This window comes from Schistocerca gregaria, chromosome 5 (genome assembly GCF_023897955.1).
Source record: "Schistocerca gregaria isolate iqSchGreg1 chromosome 5, iqSchGreg1.2, whole genome shotgun sequence".
NCBI lineage: Eukaryota > Metazoa > Arthropoda > Insecta > Orthoptera > Acrididae > Schistocerca > Schistocerca gregaria.
In genome coordinates, this window is record NC_064924.1 from 62,719,338 (window position 1) to 62,736,130 (window position 16,793).

A 16,793-nucleotide genomic window follows, 5' to 3' on the forward strand; every position below is an offset into this window, starting at 1 on the left:
ATATATATATATATATACAGGGTGAGTCACAAACTATTGCCTCCTAGAATAACATTGAAAGTATGACAGTAGCTGAAACGTTTGTGGAACTAAAGTTGCATGGGACAATGGGTATCATAATATGACGTCGGTATTTTGTTGATTTTGTTGCTAGGGTGGGTCGCTTCAGAGATATGAAGGCCAACATTGCTTTTTTTTAAATTGTATGCTATAGTTTGGTACTTATTTTCTGATAGCAGCTATCGAGACAAAGCCAATAATGTTTTACAGTATGGTCTCTGAAGGTCAATGAAGGTCAAAAAGGTGCCATGAACGTCTATTTAGAGAAGGGTTTCGAAGTGATGACCACTGGTATCAATGCATTGTTGCAATCTTCTTATAATGGATTGAGGAGTATCCTTATCACTTCAACACTTATCAAAGCACATGTTGTGACAATTCTCTGTATGCTTCTCATTTACAGAGAATGCCAACGAAATTCAGTGAGAGCTGAAAAGATATGCTCAATGTACTCACCATACACGTTGTACATTTAAATATGTGTATGATAAATTGAGAATAACTGGATCTTTAATGCATCAGAAACATATCCGGCAAAGGAAAGTTAATAACAAGGAAATGGCACTGTGGTTTGTGATCCTTGTGTTAGTTCGTGTCAAATTGCAAGGGAACCTGGCATCAGCCAGAGTAGTGTTTTTTGTGTTCTGTATCGCCCTAAATATCATTGTTTCCATATCAGTCTCCACCAAGAATTAACTGGTATAGTTGGTATGCATCACATTGAATTCTGCTGATGGGCTCAACTTCAGATTCAGAGGGATGACACATTAATTAATTTGATTTTATTTACTGATGAGACTACATTCATGTACAATGGAAATGTTAATGTACACAACAAGCATTGTTTGGCAACTGAAAATCCATGTTGGCTGTGGTAAGTTTCACATGAAAAACCGTGGTCGGTGAATGTATGGTGCGGGATTCTGGAGGACGGAATTATAGGCCCCTATTTCATCAAAGGAAATATTAATGGTAGGATGTACAGCACATTGCTGCAAGAAACATTAGCTCTGTTATTGGAAGAAATACCTTTAGGAAAAAAGAACGGAATGTGGTATCAAGACAATGGGTGTTCAGTACATTTTTCACTGATGGCTAGAAATGAGTTGCAGAGACAATTCCCAAATTGTTGGATTGGACGCAGAGCAGATGTGTCGTGGCCAGCTCGTTCACCAGATTTGAAGCCTCTGGATTTCTTCTTGTGGGGATTCGTAAAAGACATTGTTTACAAAGATGGTCCAACTGCACCTGAAGACATTCGAGAGAAAATTGTCAGAGAATGTACGTCGATAAGTGCCAATAACGAATATCACTCAATCCATGATAAGACGATTGCAGGACAGAATTGATACCAGTTGTCATCATTTCGAACACCTTCTGTAAATGGACGTTCATGCCACCTTTGTGACCTTCATTGACCTTCAGAGATCTTACTGTCATGCATCATTCGATTCATCTTGATAGCTGCTATCAGAAAATAAGTATCAAACTATAGCATCCCATTAAAAAAAAGTTGTCCTTCATATCTCTGAAGCGACCTCACCTAGCAAAAAGAAAGTCATATTATGTCCACTTTCGGAGTTATTCTTGATGGCAATAGTTAGTGACTCACCTTGAATATATATATCCCAACTAAATATATCACATCATATATATATATATATATATATATATATATATATATATATATATATATATATATATATTCCAACTAATTATGCCACCTCATATATTTCCGAAATGAAACAAAATGTAAAAAGTTGGAGTTGGCTGGGGATGCACCTATGTCAGGGGCTCCCACAATGTGCAGCAATGCACAGTCCATAAGTGTGAATGAACATAACTTTCAACACACAGTTACGTTCTTTTGTGGCACATGTATGCTTACTCTACCAAAATGAAAACTAGAGGTTCAATTATGGCATCAGGTCTGTTTACTCTGTTCTATACCTTATATCTTCCGAAATACCTAGACTTGAAGGAATGATAACAGCACCACAGTTTCTGCCACAATGTGCAGAAAAAGGGTTGCCTATAGCAAGCTTCAGGACAATGCAGGCAGCCCTCATTACAGCATTACGATAGAAACTATGGCACCATTTCCATAATTTAAATTCAGAAGGTGTAAGGTTTGTGGGAGTGAAACCATGTCTGCCATCACGAATTGTACCTCCAGTCTTCATTGCAGTAGGAAAAATACACATCTACTGTTCAAATAACGAAATTTTCTATTGAAAGTGATATTTGTTTACTTGTAGGGATTGTGCATTCCTGCCCACTGTGTGAGCCAGTGACACAAGTATATTCCTGGACAATTGTATTTTTCACATTTTCTTTCGTTTCGGATATGTATGAGGTGGCAAACTTAGGTCGACATCCTGCATGTGTACATACACAGGGTAAATCACCTAAACATTACACCACAAATATTGATGTGTGGTTTTCCAGAATGATCCATAGTCAGAGGCTTGTATTGTTATGCAAGGAAGTGTATGTTTTGTGGAAACACAACTTTTTTAAAAATCGAACAATGTCTATTGACATTAACAAACTAAAAGTAGGGTAAAGCAAAATGTCAGTAGCGTTTGTTACAGGATTGTAGCATGAGTAGCTTACGAGATATCGTATTTTGAAAAGTTGTCCCACTGAAACTTGTAAATACCTGTACTAACACCCACTGAAAAACAACATAAGAGTATATACTAGTTATGTGGATTCTGACCAATCACGAGAAAACTGCCCATCACAGGCTATGTTCAGCGGAGATGTCCAAGCAGGCAGCACTAATATGTCATTGCATATCATCAGCCGTAGTTAGTAAGTCCATGTAGACAGCGTCTTTCAGCTTTCCCCCAGGAAAAAGCCTTCAGGTGTTAAATCCAGGGAATGGGCTGACCAAGGTACAGATCTTTTGTGTTCAATTCAACGATTTCGAAACAGTTCATGGAGACATACTGTAGTGCATCGTCATGTTGTTACCACAGATTTCCTCGTAGTCTGCAGAGGAAGGTCTCCTAGCATTCATGGAAGATGGTCTCTTAGGAGGCTGCGATATTTATGCAGATTCATTGTTCCCTGTATGCCAAACTGGCCTTTGAGCTGGTGATTCAGTATCCCACACCACACATTTACACTCTATGTAGGCTGGTGTTCCACATGATGAAGCCAATAGGAATTGGCAAAAGACCAGTAGTGCATGTGTAGGCAGTTTACCTTGCTATGACTGGTAAATGTGGCTCCATCACTAAACAAGATACATTATACATCTGGAGTATCCTGTCTTAATGGTCATGTACACAAGTAAACACTATTCTCATAATCGTTTCCATGCAGCTCTTGATGGAGAGAGATGTGGTGTGGGTGGAACCTATGTCGATGAACAATGTGTAGGACACTTGCCTGACTCATGCAAGTTCCTCGTGTGATTACGCAGGAGCTAACCTGCAGGTCAACTGCAACAGCAGCAAGAACATTAATTTCCCCCTTTTCTGTCGTCACTTGTTTCCTTCTCTTACGTTGTCTAGGTGTTACACTACCACTTTCACATAACTGGTTGAGGAGGCTGATAAATAATTGCCAAGATTGTTGACGTCTATTGAGATATCTTGCAGCATACACCATACAAGAATCAACTGCATTCTTCCTACACTCTCCATACACCATGAGCATATAAGCTTTTTATGCGTTGTTAATCCCATCGCCCACTCACGAATTTCTGTGTAGAGTGTCACACATGAACTGTCTAGCAAGTTATAAGGTACTTAATCGACGCACAAGCGCACTATAAGCAACTACTCAGCTTGAATGGCACAAACAAGCGTAGGTGTGGAAACTATTCAAAAAGTGATATCTCGTAAACGACTCGCAGTAGAATTCTGCAACAAACACCACTGACATGATAATTTAACCTACTTTTAGTTTCATATGCACAACAAAGATTTTTCCATTTAAAAAAGTATGTTTGCCCATAAATACACTTTCTAAGTATTATTATGACCTGTTTATTGTCTAACAATACAAGTCAGCCCTGACTACGAATTCATTTTGTGAAAGCTGCCACCAATTAGTCAATTTATTGGTAATATTACAATCGTCAATCCCGACAGTGTCATATAAAGGACACATGTCTTGTTCAGTGTGCTTTACCGGCTATTTTTACAATGGAACAGCCAAAAGTAAATCTATGCCAAAACTTAAACTTGCTTGGAGAAGTTGGAAATAAGATTCGTAATAAATTAACGATGAACAGCAAGTAGCAGAAATATATGTAAACATAGTTCAAGTACACTAAAATGGCCCATCTAGATATACTGTACACAAACCATCTTCTTGTGTCGAGGTGATGTTGGACGCCTAAATCTTTAATTTAACTTCGTAATTTTTATTTCTATTTTGCTTAACAGATAAAAAAACTATTGTTTAGACATTCTGAAATATTTATAGAACGATTACTCCTCCTCTTCCAGCTCCTTGTAAGGAGTGTGGAAATCTCCTTCTAAGTCTCGATTTTAACATTTTTCTAACCCATACTCTTTTTGCTCTCTGTTCATCATCATCATGAGCAACAGCAATATTCAAACTGCTGTAAAGTAAATTTCGACAGTTTGTGACGTTCTACCATGAACTACGAAATAGCGCCGCTGCCTAGTATTTTATGCACCAGTTGTAAAGTAACGACGTTCTGTCGACGTTGACGTACCGTGTAGTGTGTTTGCTCAGGAGTTCCTCTGACCGTTGACGTTCAAGCACATGACGGTGACGTTTCCTCAAACGTGAATCCATCGTTAATTACTGATCGTGAAATTGTCTTTGGATTAATGTATTCTCTTTGGTTTAGCGAGAAAGCAAAGATTGTCTAATAGAGTTCAACGAATGACAGTTGTGGTTTAGTCTTTGACTGTGTTAGCCTTGAAAGGCGTCATGTAATTAATTTGCAAATTTTTTAGTATTTTTGTTGTTTGGCCTATATTTGGGAATGGATGACGTAATGTGGAATTTTGCGAAGTTATATCATTCCTTATTCATGGCTCCTTCTCACTTTAATATGAACATGAACTGACAATAACCGGCAACGTATTAGTTTTCGTGAAGTGTCATTACAGTACCACCTGATAAGAAAGTTGCTAATTGAAAATGGCAGCTGAAGGTGGGGTTGTGAGCGTGAAAAGCCGATTCAGGTTGAGTATTTTCTGTAATCATAAATAATAATTTCGTTGGAAATAAGGTTTAGGAGTGTTTGAAAATAAGGTAGACCGACAGAGCAGTATCAGTTCTAGTTGATTTGGCAAGCTCTTTGTGTAGGGAAGTTTTATTTTTTGGATGGCCTTTCGTTACATTACACGCCACTGGAGAAGTTTTAAGCTGCATACTCCACCGTGCAATGCCACGCTGCAGGATGTCTTACCGAACAGAAGTTATTTGATAAATCTATCGTTATTTGAGATTTTGTAGTTTAAGTATACTTTCCGGTTGTTATATCAGCGATGTTTGAAGAACGTCCCCCCCATTTGCCATTCAGAATGTGTTCTTCTTTTAGTGTCCAAGGCTTGTATATGCTCTCCCCTCTTGAAAATTTTTCCGTTCATAGTTCCGTTAAATGATTGTAATTGACATCTTTACCTGTAACCAATATTGGCTACTTAATTTTCAACGTTTTGGAAAATATTACCCCTCGTGTCTTAAGTTCACTGTCTACAATGAGACGCTACATGCAGACTTTGATACAACTTCAGCATTAGATACTGCCTGTTTGATTTGCGCCATGATATGGTGGTGGTGTGAAATGTGGAGGGAATCCAAGACTTGGTACTGCAAGCAGGCCCAACTGGATATACGATGTAATAGTTATCCAGAGGCTTGCAGAGGATAGGCTACCCCTTCAGAGCTGAATCAATTCCATCTTTGGCTCAAGGACAAAAACAACAATGTGTTCATTAGGAATTTTTATTACTTGAAACTAAATACTCAGCTAATTTGTTGGAGTAGTAGTTAATGAAGTTAGTTTTTAATTTCCTTTCAATTAGTAGTGGTTTTCAACTACTTACCTTGTCAGATGGAATCTTGTTGACCTCAACACAAGAATATAGAACCCCAAACTAAACTGTAAACAATATGGTAGAGTTTATATGAATATCATTGTGATTGTACAAATACACCTCAATTGAAACTGATCGGAGCACTTTTATTCTCTACAAACTCACAGGAAAATATTTGGCTGGCTACCATTGCAAATGGGATTTTAGATAAAGACAACAAAACCTGATGAATTAACTGTTCCAAATTGAAAATAAAACAATAATGCAAGAAGAATGAGAAGCATAGATGGATAGCAGGGGTAGATAAGTACAGCCAAAGATTGCAAAACGGTAGTTGTACTGTGTGACATAATAACGTTACAAATGAACAGTATGACATCGTATTTACAGTTTAACTTGTGATGTGAATGTGAAATTACTCGTTGTGCATCATTACAATTTATTATGAAAATGAGCCATGGTACATGAAACTGATTATCAAATTTACATGGATGTCTGAAAGAGCAGACAGTGTTGATGATCCAGAGATCTTTCAAGTATTACGAGCCTGAGTGGCACACAGTGATAACAATATTGGCCTCTATTCTTCATTGTCTTTCTTCCTTTTGAGGGTATCCAAGTAATGTTGCAAGCATTAGATGATGAATTTAGTGGACTACAATTGAAGGATGTAGACTGTGTGGCAAACAGAAGTTAGTGTCAATTTTAGAAACATATAGATTGCCCATTTCTTGACCAGAGAGGATCTACTTCTATTCCTCTGTATTAAGTGGTACCCTTTCATAGAGAATAGCAAGAAATGCATCAAGCTCATCTAATGATACTTCATCCCTCAGTGCTGTACACACCTGTCTTTGATAAATAAAACAAAACCATTTTATTTCTTCAAATTTCCATTACCATGTACACATGAAGATTCATCACAATTTTCATTGCTGCCCCAGAGCCATTTGAACTTCCTCGTGTAATTGTTTTAGTATCAGATTCAGTTGAAATACCATTTACACCTTATTTTTCTGATTCAGCTTCTTCAGTATTATTTGTCAAAGCTAACATCTGCTCATTAAGAGACAGCAGTGATGAGCTACACAGTCACAGTGCCTGTTTGTTTTATTTATGTAATGTTTTATTATGACAAAGAAGCCACACTTAAAGTTTCATATCTCCATCGGAACAACAGACACGATAAAGGTTACCAACATGTGTTGCATTCATTGGCACCTAGTTTATGAAATGGGTCAAAAATGTCACATTGGTAGTCCTAGGTATTTATTATTTTTTCTCAAAAAGTGTTAAGACTTTATTTCAGAATGAAGTAGGCTAAGAAATACTGAAAGTCACGAACACTCATCGACCTCCTAAAACAGATAGAATTGGCAGAGGGAACAAAATTTTGCTGAGGGACAGAAATGTCCTGTTGGCAGTTCTGGTGTTAAGTCTTGTACTTTTTTGTAATCTGAAGACAAGTTTTATATCATATGTTCAGCTTTTATTACTGTGTGGGTATATTAGTGAATAATAGTGGATGTGATATAGTGCAACAGAGAATTTCTCAGCATGTACAAAGTACGGGAAGACCTACAGGAGGTCAGCATTTAGTCCATTTCTGGCAGCCGACCTCTCAACGTTGCCTGTAAAGTCATACACATAAATAGAAGAAAGACCAAAAGTTATCCACCTATACCATTGTTTAGCAATAACAGTGATGAGGTCTAGTCACCAAATATGTACAGGGTTTTCTATTCAGGACAATTCAGTGGTGGAGCAGCTGTAGAAATTGCATTTCAGAACTGGTGTTAATGCTGTTTTTTTACAATCTTTTGGGTTCTGTTGTTCATTGTTGGTAATTATTTTGGATTGTGATTAGTAGGAATTGTGGCACTTGTTTTACCTACATTGCTAAGATTAGGTTTTCAGTATTAGTTGTATGAATGAGCTTTGGTCTTGTGATACAGGGCACTTTGTTTTAGCTGTACAGGCCAAGTGAAGTGTTAGATACCAGAATTTTTCAGTTCCAGCATTTTGTTCACACAGTATCAGCAACTTTTTTAACCCTTAACTATGGTAGTGAAAAATACTTACGCTTCTATAATCGTGGGTCCATTGGAACTGTGTACATGGGGATTTTTCAGGATATTTAAATTAAAATAAATATTTTATAACACACATTTATTTAAATGGGAATACGGAAGCGTCAGATTTCACCCATCTGCTTTGACCCATGAGTCACCAATATGGCAGAAAAGACCATTCACAACTCCCATATGCCTCGTGCCTATGATATCATTACGTAAACATGACAACAAACTCGAAAACAGATCGAAAAATCATCCCACACATCTTTCTCAAAAAATATAATGAAACTAATGGGACAACCGTGGGAAATTGGGTTTTTTTTTGGTGGGATCAAACTAAATATAAACACAGGCCACTGTATGAAACGACACAAAATGACAAAATAAAATGACCCCACAACATTACCAAATTCCACTACACATCATATCCTCTGGAATCTGTCACTTCCCTTGACCTATATAGCTCAACAGCAACTATTGATACCACATTATAAAACTCCAAAACTTTCACCACTGCCACAATTATTGCTACCACAAAAAAAACAAGACACCACACTCTCACACACACAAACCCACTCAAGGAAAGAGAAAAAAAAAAAAAAAAACAACAAAAAAAAAGTCCCAACCCACCCCACCCCCCTCCCCCCAAATCAAAGACCCATAAACAATAAAAACAAAAAAAACTCAATCTCACACTACAACTCAACAGCAACAAAAGAGATATTCCACAACAACCACCATCTGTCTACCTCCAAAAAACTTGCCAACAACTAACCCCCCCCTACATGACACCTCCCTAACCAACAACCTTTGGGTACATTGTACTAACTGACCTTTAAAAAAACTAAAATATACAATAGCCCTCAGGGACACTCTTCTGCCAACTGTACTCATCTAAATGAGACTGAAGATTAGAAGAGTGCCTCTTCCCCCTTCCAATAACTGACTTAACGGCCCCCCAAAACCCCTCCATGGTATTCGTACAGGCCCTGGTCTCATCATTTTTAAACTCAATGGCATGTTTAACTACTAAACTCCCTATAAGATGAAAACGCATCTGAAACTATGGTACTCCCCTCTTCTATGAAATCCTCAATTAATCCCACTAATTCCCTTTTTGTCCGTCCCTCCAAAACCCTAAATACACATTCTGAACCCCCCCCCCCCCTCCCGATAAAACAGCCCCCTCCCCCAGACCCATACACCAACCAAAGACTTACCTCTCCCATCCTACTTCTTCCCAAACTGCGACTCGTCAACCACCACCACCACCCCAGGCCCACCCAACTTACTCCTGCGCTTAATATACGCTGAATACACCTCACGACAAAATGAAAACCAATCAAGCACGGTCCTCTCACACCAGTCTCATGCGCACAGAAACTGTGAGAGGATCTATAACAAAAATTGTGAGTCATTAACACAATTTCTCGCATGTCCAAACTAGACTTCTCGAACCAGGAACCTCGCCTTACAGAGCACCGTAGGTTATCCCTATGGCAGCTCCACATGAAGCCGTCCCTGGTCCGAGGTGCCAGAACTTTCATCCATCGCATTTCCTCCCGACAGACAGAGCACTTCACCCCTTTGGCCAACAGCTGAAAAAGCAAGAGAAACTTGATAAGGAACAAAGCACTGTCCTCCATCTACACACACAAAGGCGTACTGTTCAATTTGTCGTCATATCCATACCTAACAAAGGCATAAACAAAGTAACGTAAACAAATTCATACACGACGAACAGCAAACAACACTACAATAACTTAGACACAACAAAAACTAAATCTATAACTCACTGAAAACTATTCCTGTAAACGCACAGTCAACAGCAATATCGCACACGTCAAGGACTAACATGCAGCTGAACCCAATACACCACATAACATGCAACCCATAAACACACCAACAGAGAGCACCGCCGACTGCATCAAAAGGACACCTATAAACATGCCGCACTCACAAACTAAACTCCACACTGTTGTGATGTGTGGTGTCCAGAAGGATTAAGTCACGGATCAAACCCGATGGATGGAATTGGACGCTTCCATTGACCCATCAAAATCAACAGTAGGAGCTTACAATTCTTTGTCTAAATGACACTTACAATATCACTTTTTGTAGGCTTAAAATGTGTGATTTACCAAAATATAAAGAAAATACAAAATAAAAAAGTTAACTAAACCAATATTTTGTCTCCTAGTTAATAAAAGTATGTTGTATCACAAAATTAACAAAAAAATTGCATGTTTCTAAAAAATCTACCACTTGACCAATTACAGGCATGAATTGCATGCAGTATTTCCACAAGTCATGCATACGGACTGCTTACACTTCATTTACACTTACTCTATATAAGTAGACATCTTCGCACTCTTTCCAGGCAGATGGAATGAGCATCACTTCTTTTGTTCTTATCCAGTTTTAGAGTTCCCTTCCTTGCCTGTGAAATTGTGATAGTTGTGGCAATGCTTATTTAAAGTTGTGCGCACAGTCTCTGATTATAGCATCTCAATTTTATATATAGATCACATAAAGCCTTAGCAATGCCTTTCAAGAATAACATATGTGTCATTTCAGCTCTTTCATGACTATTGTATGATGTAAGCATTCAATGCACTCATATCCAACGGTGTATATAGAAAAGGCATAAGCCAACAATGTGTTCTGTGAGTGCTTGAATATACAGAGTACAGCTGTGGCGTTATGGTGGATAATGATTTCAGACTTATGTTGTCGTGCTGAATCAAAGACACAAGTATGATGCTCTTATTTTTTTTGTACATATTTGACAATTTTTGCTTCTTTTGTGAATCCGAAGAGCGAAGATCCAATTGAACGATCCTTTTGTGGCAAAAATTCTTTAGGAATTTCCTTTTTGTTTTTCATCATCCCTACCTCTATAATGCCTTTTGTTCATATAGTATTGACACATTCCAATGAGGTGTACCAGCTGTCAGTCATAATGTTATGATTGGTGTTCAGAATTGGTTGGCTTAATTGTAGACAAACTTGTACTGGTAATGGTACTTTCTCCTCTTCATCTGTCAAAGTGAGCCCATCAGTATTTTTACCATAGTACAAATACATATTTAGAACATAGTGTCTTATAGAATGTGCAAGACATTTCATTTTCAGACCATATTTATTCGGTTTGCTGGGAATGCGTATTTTGAAGTAATGCTGCCCACGGAAACTTGACGTCATCTCGTCAGTTGTTCCACTAGTAGCAACTGAGTAAATGCTTGAGATTTCTTATTGACTAGGTTCATAATTTCTGTAGTGATACATTGTAGGTTGGTTTTTTTGTGCTTTTCTATATATTCAGGACTGTTGAAATGGAGGTGTATTAGAACTATATAAAATCATAAAGAAGACATGCTTTGTTGGCAAACTCTCTTCCAATTCCATCTGTCACAAAGAGTGATACAATAGCATCATGATTTGATATGAATACGGTAAAATACACAACAGACTTAAGAAACAGTCCAGTTCTTTCCTCAGTTCTGTATGATCAGGAGATTTGTAATTCAACATCAAAGTTTCTAATTTTTTATTTGTGCAAAACAGTATTTTGTTGTTCGTATCACTGAGTGCTTCATTTGGATGGTATGGCTCAACAGGTCTTGATTGTTACGTAGTAGATGGCAATCTCATAGTATTATGGCTTCTGACTGAAGTGTTTCGTGCTGTTGTTGCTTTAGACCACCTATACCAATTTTCCCTGTGAAAATACCCAGTTGCAATGTGGTTTTTCACTTACCCTATTGTCATCAGAACTTGCGCAGTCAGATATTTCAGAGCTCATGTCATGGTCGCTGTCTATAACGGTGCCCTCGTCATTGTCTGAGAACTCGTTGTCTGAATATGTTTCAGCATTACAAGAAGGTAAGGAGTTTTCATTAATTTCTTCATCATTCGCTTCTAATTCTTCATCCAGCCACTTTTCTGTTATGTCATCGTCATTACCACATACACATTTACAATTTGCCATCATGATAAACTGAAACAATAAACAAAAATAAAAAAAAAATTACGTATCTATAGTCATGAGTCCATTGGACACTAGCGAAAGCCAATATGTACTATAGGAGTAGCAAGTGAAACACATCAATCTCACAATGTGCACTCCAACGCACTAAAGGTAGGTGCTGAGAGAGAGAGAGAGAGAGGGGGGGGGGGGGGGGGGGAGGGAGGGAAGGAAGGAAGGAAGGAGGGAGGGAGGGAAGGAGGGACTGTCTTGCATGCCGCTTCGAAAATTGAACCTGGGTACGTTGGACCCACAATTATAGTTAAGGGTTAATATTTCATAGAGTGTTTATCAGCAGATCTATTATAGTTGCAGTACATAAGGTTGGCAACCAGTATCAAGCCTGATCTGTTGAAGCTGCACTGAAAGTGCCTGATCTTAATAATAAACATCAAAATGGCAATACATGCTTTATAAAGTGTTCACAGATGACTGCATGATAAGTTTGATTCTGACTTGTCAAGTAGCCCATGCTGATTGAGACAATCATCTGTGAACATTTTGTAAAGCATTTATTGCCATTTTGATGTTTGTTATTAAGGTCAGGCACCTTCAGTGCAGCCACAGTAGGCCAACTTCAGAATGAACCAGTTCATTTGAAACTATTTGTCAAATATCCTTATTGCAACTGTGACAAATTTGTTAATAGATGCTTAATGAAATCAAAATTTTTGGTTCTATGACAGGATTTTGTGTGCTTGATTTTTGCATTAGTATTTGTTTCGGTGCGCCTTAATTATTAGAATCATCATACACGTTTATTTTGTTCACCTCCCAAAACCCCATGACTGTCTCCTTAGTTTCATGTTATTCCTGAAATTTTTTAAATCTCTTTATGTATATTTTTGCGTCTGTGATGGGTGATGTCATGGTTGCCATATGGAATAAGCCTGAAGTAGGGATCTGCCATGTTGATGTTACACGTCCAAGTTAACAGGTGCTACTGAATTCTTTGGTTTTGCCAAATTGGGTTATGTGAAATTCACTGTAACGATGTCTGTCATTTATGAAGGTTATTTCCCAACGAATTTTGTTTGACCAAATATTAAGTGGTGAATAATCTTTGTGGGATACTTACCAAGTTTACTTTAATTTAAGACTAAAAATTCATAGCAGAACAGATTATATAAGTCAAATTTTAGTCAGCATAGGGGTGCCACAAAAATACTTAACAGTAATCAGTTCGAGTTGTTGTACCAAGGATGACCATAAAGAAAACACTAAGATTTCCTTCCACTTCTTTGTCCAATCTGAACTTGGTTGATGGGCTGTAAAACCTGAATCTTCCTTTATTTTACTACTGATGTAGATGTCATTATTTCTAAGCACTTTCTAACAACGTGTTCAGCTGATGGTAATCATGGAACATGTGCTAGAGTGTATTTATGTGGTGTGCAGCTGCACTCTGTGGTAGAACAATGTAAATGTTCTTTATATCTTCCTTAGTGAAGACATAATCCTCTGCATTACAGAACTCTGCAGCACTCTACATTACTGTTTCCAGTAGAAAGTGGCAATTTTTATTTATCTTTGAGTAATGCTAGTGTTCTGATTTATTGAAAACAATTGGTGTTTGAAGTAAAAACAGAATGGTGCTTTCAAAACTGTAACATCTCTGATAATGTTTTCTTTCAGCCAATTGTGGGAATGGTTGCAATGGTGTCCAGTTTCAACAGATACTCTTCGGACAATTGAAAAGAAAATAATGACATGTAAGTGTACAATGTAATTGAGATCTACTGATTTTCTAAATGCAATTGAACTTTTTTTCTGTTTAAAGAAGACATTTATAAATTAGAGAATACTGAAGATTGCAGTACCAGACATCAACTTTGACTCATAGATAGTAGATACCCCTACTTAAAATTTATACAATATGGCAACCATCATGTCACGCATAACACGTGTGGATACACACAAATAATACAAAAAAGTAATATGAGAACTAACATGAAACTAATGGAATAAGCATAGGAATTGTGTGCTTTGGGTGGGGACAATCAGAATAATAAAGACATAAAAAATCAAATACTAATGCAAAATTCAACCAATGAAAACCTCAGCCCTCAGCAAAATCACAATTAAAAAAACCATTAAAAAAAGGGGTACTGGAAATTTCACTTGACCTATATAGCTTGGAAAAAGCTTGTGATACACATGGGCCAAACTAATATGACTGTTATCAAAATCGTACCAGACCAAAATAGCACCACCATACTCCACGGATACCCACCGTTATAAACTACTAAATGTGAACTGCAGGTACCAACCTGAAATACAAAGTTGCAAAAAACTACTCCAACATTAATTTCTATTGCCACACCTCAAAGAAAATTATGCACATAAACAGAGCCCCCCACCAACACACACACACACACACACACACACACACACACACACACACACACACACACACACACACCACCCAACAACTAAACAGCTAATACCTGACCCCAATACAATGTCCCACACTGCCATCATGTCATACATTCAGCCATAATACCATTTAACCAGAGAAGTTTAGTAGTAGCAACATCTATAGCAGCAACTGATGATTCACTAGTAAGAGCCATGCTTAGTACCAAGCTAAAAAATAAAAAAAAATCTAACCGTGAACCATTAATAACATAATGAACTAGCAATTCCAAAACCAAAAACAAATCAGTTTCCAATAACTAATGACATTAAAATTATTCACTACCAAGCAGAAACAGACTTCCTGAGCTCAGGGTACCCTCGTCACTAAGTCCAGTGCCACATTAACATCAGTCACAATCAATTTAGGAACATAAACATCCCTCATTAAAGTATGCCAGTACTTACTGCAAAATCTCATCTGCAAACATGATCACAATGATGTTACACAACACAGCTACATCATGGATCAAAGCCGACAGCTGGTGCTGCAAACTTTGCTTCGCCATAACTAAACTCAGTGCTCTCCAATTGCTGTTATGTTATGTAGAAGAACTTTTTATTATTGGTCTCAGATTTTAAAATGTTATTGTTACAGGTTTAAAAACAAAATATCGTGGATGGTATGTCGATATAGGAGCTGTTGTCGGGACATCAGACAAAGTATGGACCGTTTCTCTTAATGAAGAATCTCCACGAACACCAATTGTATTACTGCATGGTCTCGCAGCAGGAGTTGCTTTGTGGTGTCTTAATTATGATTCATTGGCCAGCAAAAGACCTGTATATGCAATTGATCTTCTGGGTTAGTGTTATTACTACTTTTGACGATGTGTAGAACTGTTGTGTAATAGTTTAAAAAATGAAAAATAATCAAAACATAGTTCTAGTTAGACTAGTTTGTTTAGCTAGTTAAGCTTCGTAGATATTATTTACGATAAACTTTGTTACATAAAATGTGCCAGTGAGGTGACAAAAGTAATGGGATGCATCCCAATATCGTGTCAAACCTATTTTTGAAACTTCCTGGTGGATTAAAACTGTGTGCCAGACTGAGACTTGAACTCGGGACCTTTGCCTTTCGCAGGCAAGAGCTCTACAAACTGAGCTATCCAAGCACGATTTGCGACCTATCCTCACAGCTTCACTTTCGCTAGTACCTAGTCTTCTACCTTACAAACTTCACAGAAGCGAAACTTGCAGAACTAGCACTCCTGGAAGAAAGGATATTGCAGAGACATGGCTTTGCCACAGCCTGGGGGATATTTCCAGAATGGACTTTTCACTCTGCAGTGGAGAGTGTGTTGATTTGAAACTTCCTGGTGGATTAAAATTGTGTACGGGTTGTGAGTTGTGCTTGGGTAGTTCAGTTGGTAGAGCTCTCGCCCGCAAAAGGCAAAGGTCCTGAGTTCTAGTCGCAGTCCAGCACACAGTTTTAATTCGCCAGGAAGTTTCAAATCGGCACTCACTCCGCTGCAGAGTGAAAATTTCATTCAGGAAACCTAGTTTTTCTTGGTATAATGTAGCGACTCTACATGGCATTGACTCAAAAAGTTGTTGGAATTCCCCTGCAGAAATATTGAGCCACGCTGCCTCTGTAACTTTCCTTAATTGTGAAAGTGTTGCTGGTGCAGGATTTTGTGCATAAACTGACCTCTTGCATACTTCGTTATGTCCCATAAATGTATGATGGGATTCATGTTAGGGGATGTGGGTGGCCAAATCGTTTAGTTGAATTGTCCAGAACGTTTTTCAAACCAGTTGCAAACAATTGTAGCCTGATGAGATGTTTGGGAATGTCAAGTCCACGAATGACTGCAAATTGGCTCCAAGTAACCCAACATGACCATTTTCAGTCACTGATAAGTTTAATTGGACCAGAGGACTCTGTCCATTCTATTTAAACACACCCCACACAATTATGGAGGTGCAGCCAGCGTGCACTGTGCCTTATTGACAGCTTGAGTCCATGGCTTTATGGGATCTGCACCCCACTCGATTCCTACCATCAACTCATACCAACTGAAATTGGGACTAATCTGATCAGCCCACAGTTTTCCAATCATCTAGGATCTAATCGATATGGTCACAAGCCCAGGAGAGATACAGCAAGTGATTTCATGCTGCTAGCAAAGGCACTCTCATTGGTCACATGCTGCCACTGCCTACATATGCTAAATT

General features: G+C 38.1%; 2 protein-coding genes across 3 annotated transcripts in view; one reads left to right on the forward strand and one right to left on the reverse strand.

Annotated features, from left to right (window-relative positions):
- LOC126273468 (DNA replication licensing factor MCM4) overlaps positions 1-4,891 on the reverse strand; it is a 79,924-nt gene extending 75,033 nt beyond the window's left edge. Inside the window, exon 1 of the mRNA XM_049977030.1 lies at positions 4,760-4,891. The gene's annotated coding sequence lies outside the window, so the exon portion shown is untranslated. The remainder of the gene's footprint in view (positions 1-4,759) is intronic.
- LOC126273469 (1-acylglycerol-3-phosphate O-acyltransferase ABHD5-like) overlaps positions 1-16,793 on the forward strand; it is a 228,430-nt gene that overhangs the window by 173,147 nt on the left and 38,490 nt on the right. Inside the window, exons 1-3 of one of the 2 annotated variants that reach the window (XM_049977033.1) lie at positions 4,914-5,237; positions 13,833-13,909; positions 15,211-15,417. In XM_049977033.1, the coding sequence (XP_049832990.1) occupies positions 5,194-5,237; positions 13,833-13,909; positions 15,211-15,417 (328 nt within the window). In that variant the 5' untranslated portion in view covers positions 4,914-5,193. Of the gene's footprint in view, positions 1-4,913; positions 5,238-13,832; positions 13,910-15,210; positions 15,418-16,793 lie in introns of those variants that run through there. The other variant, XM_049977031.1, reaches the window with a different exon arrangement.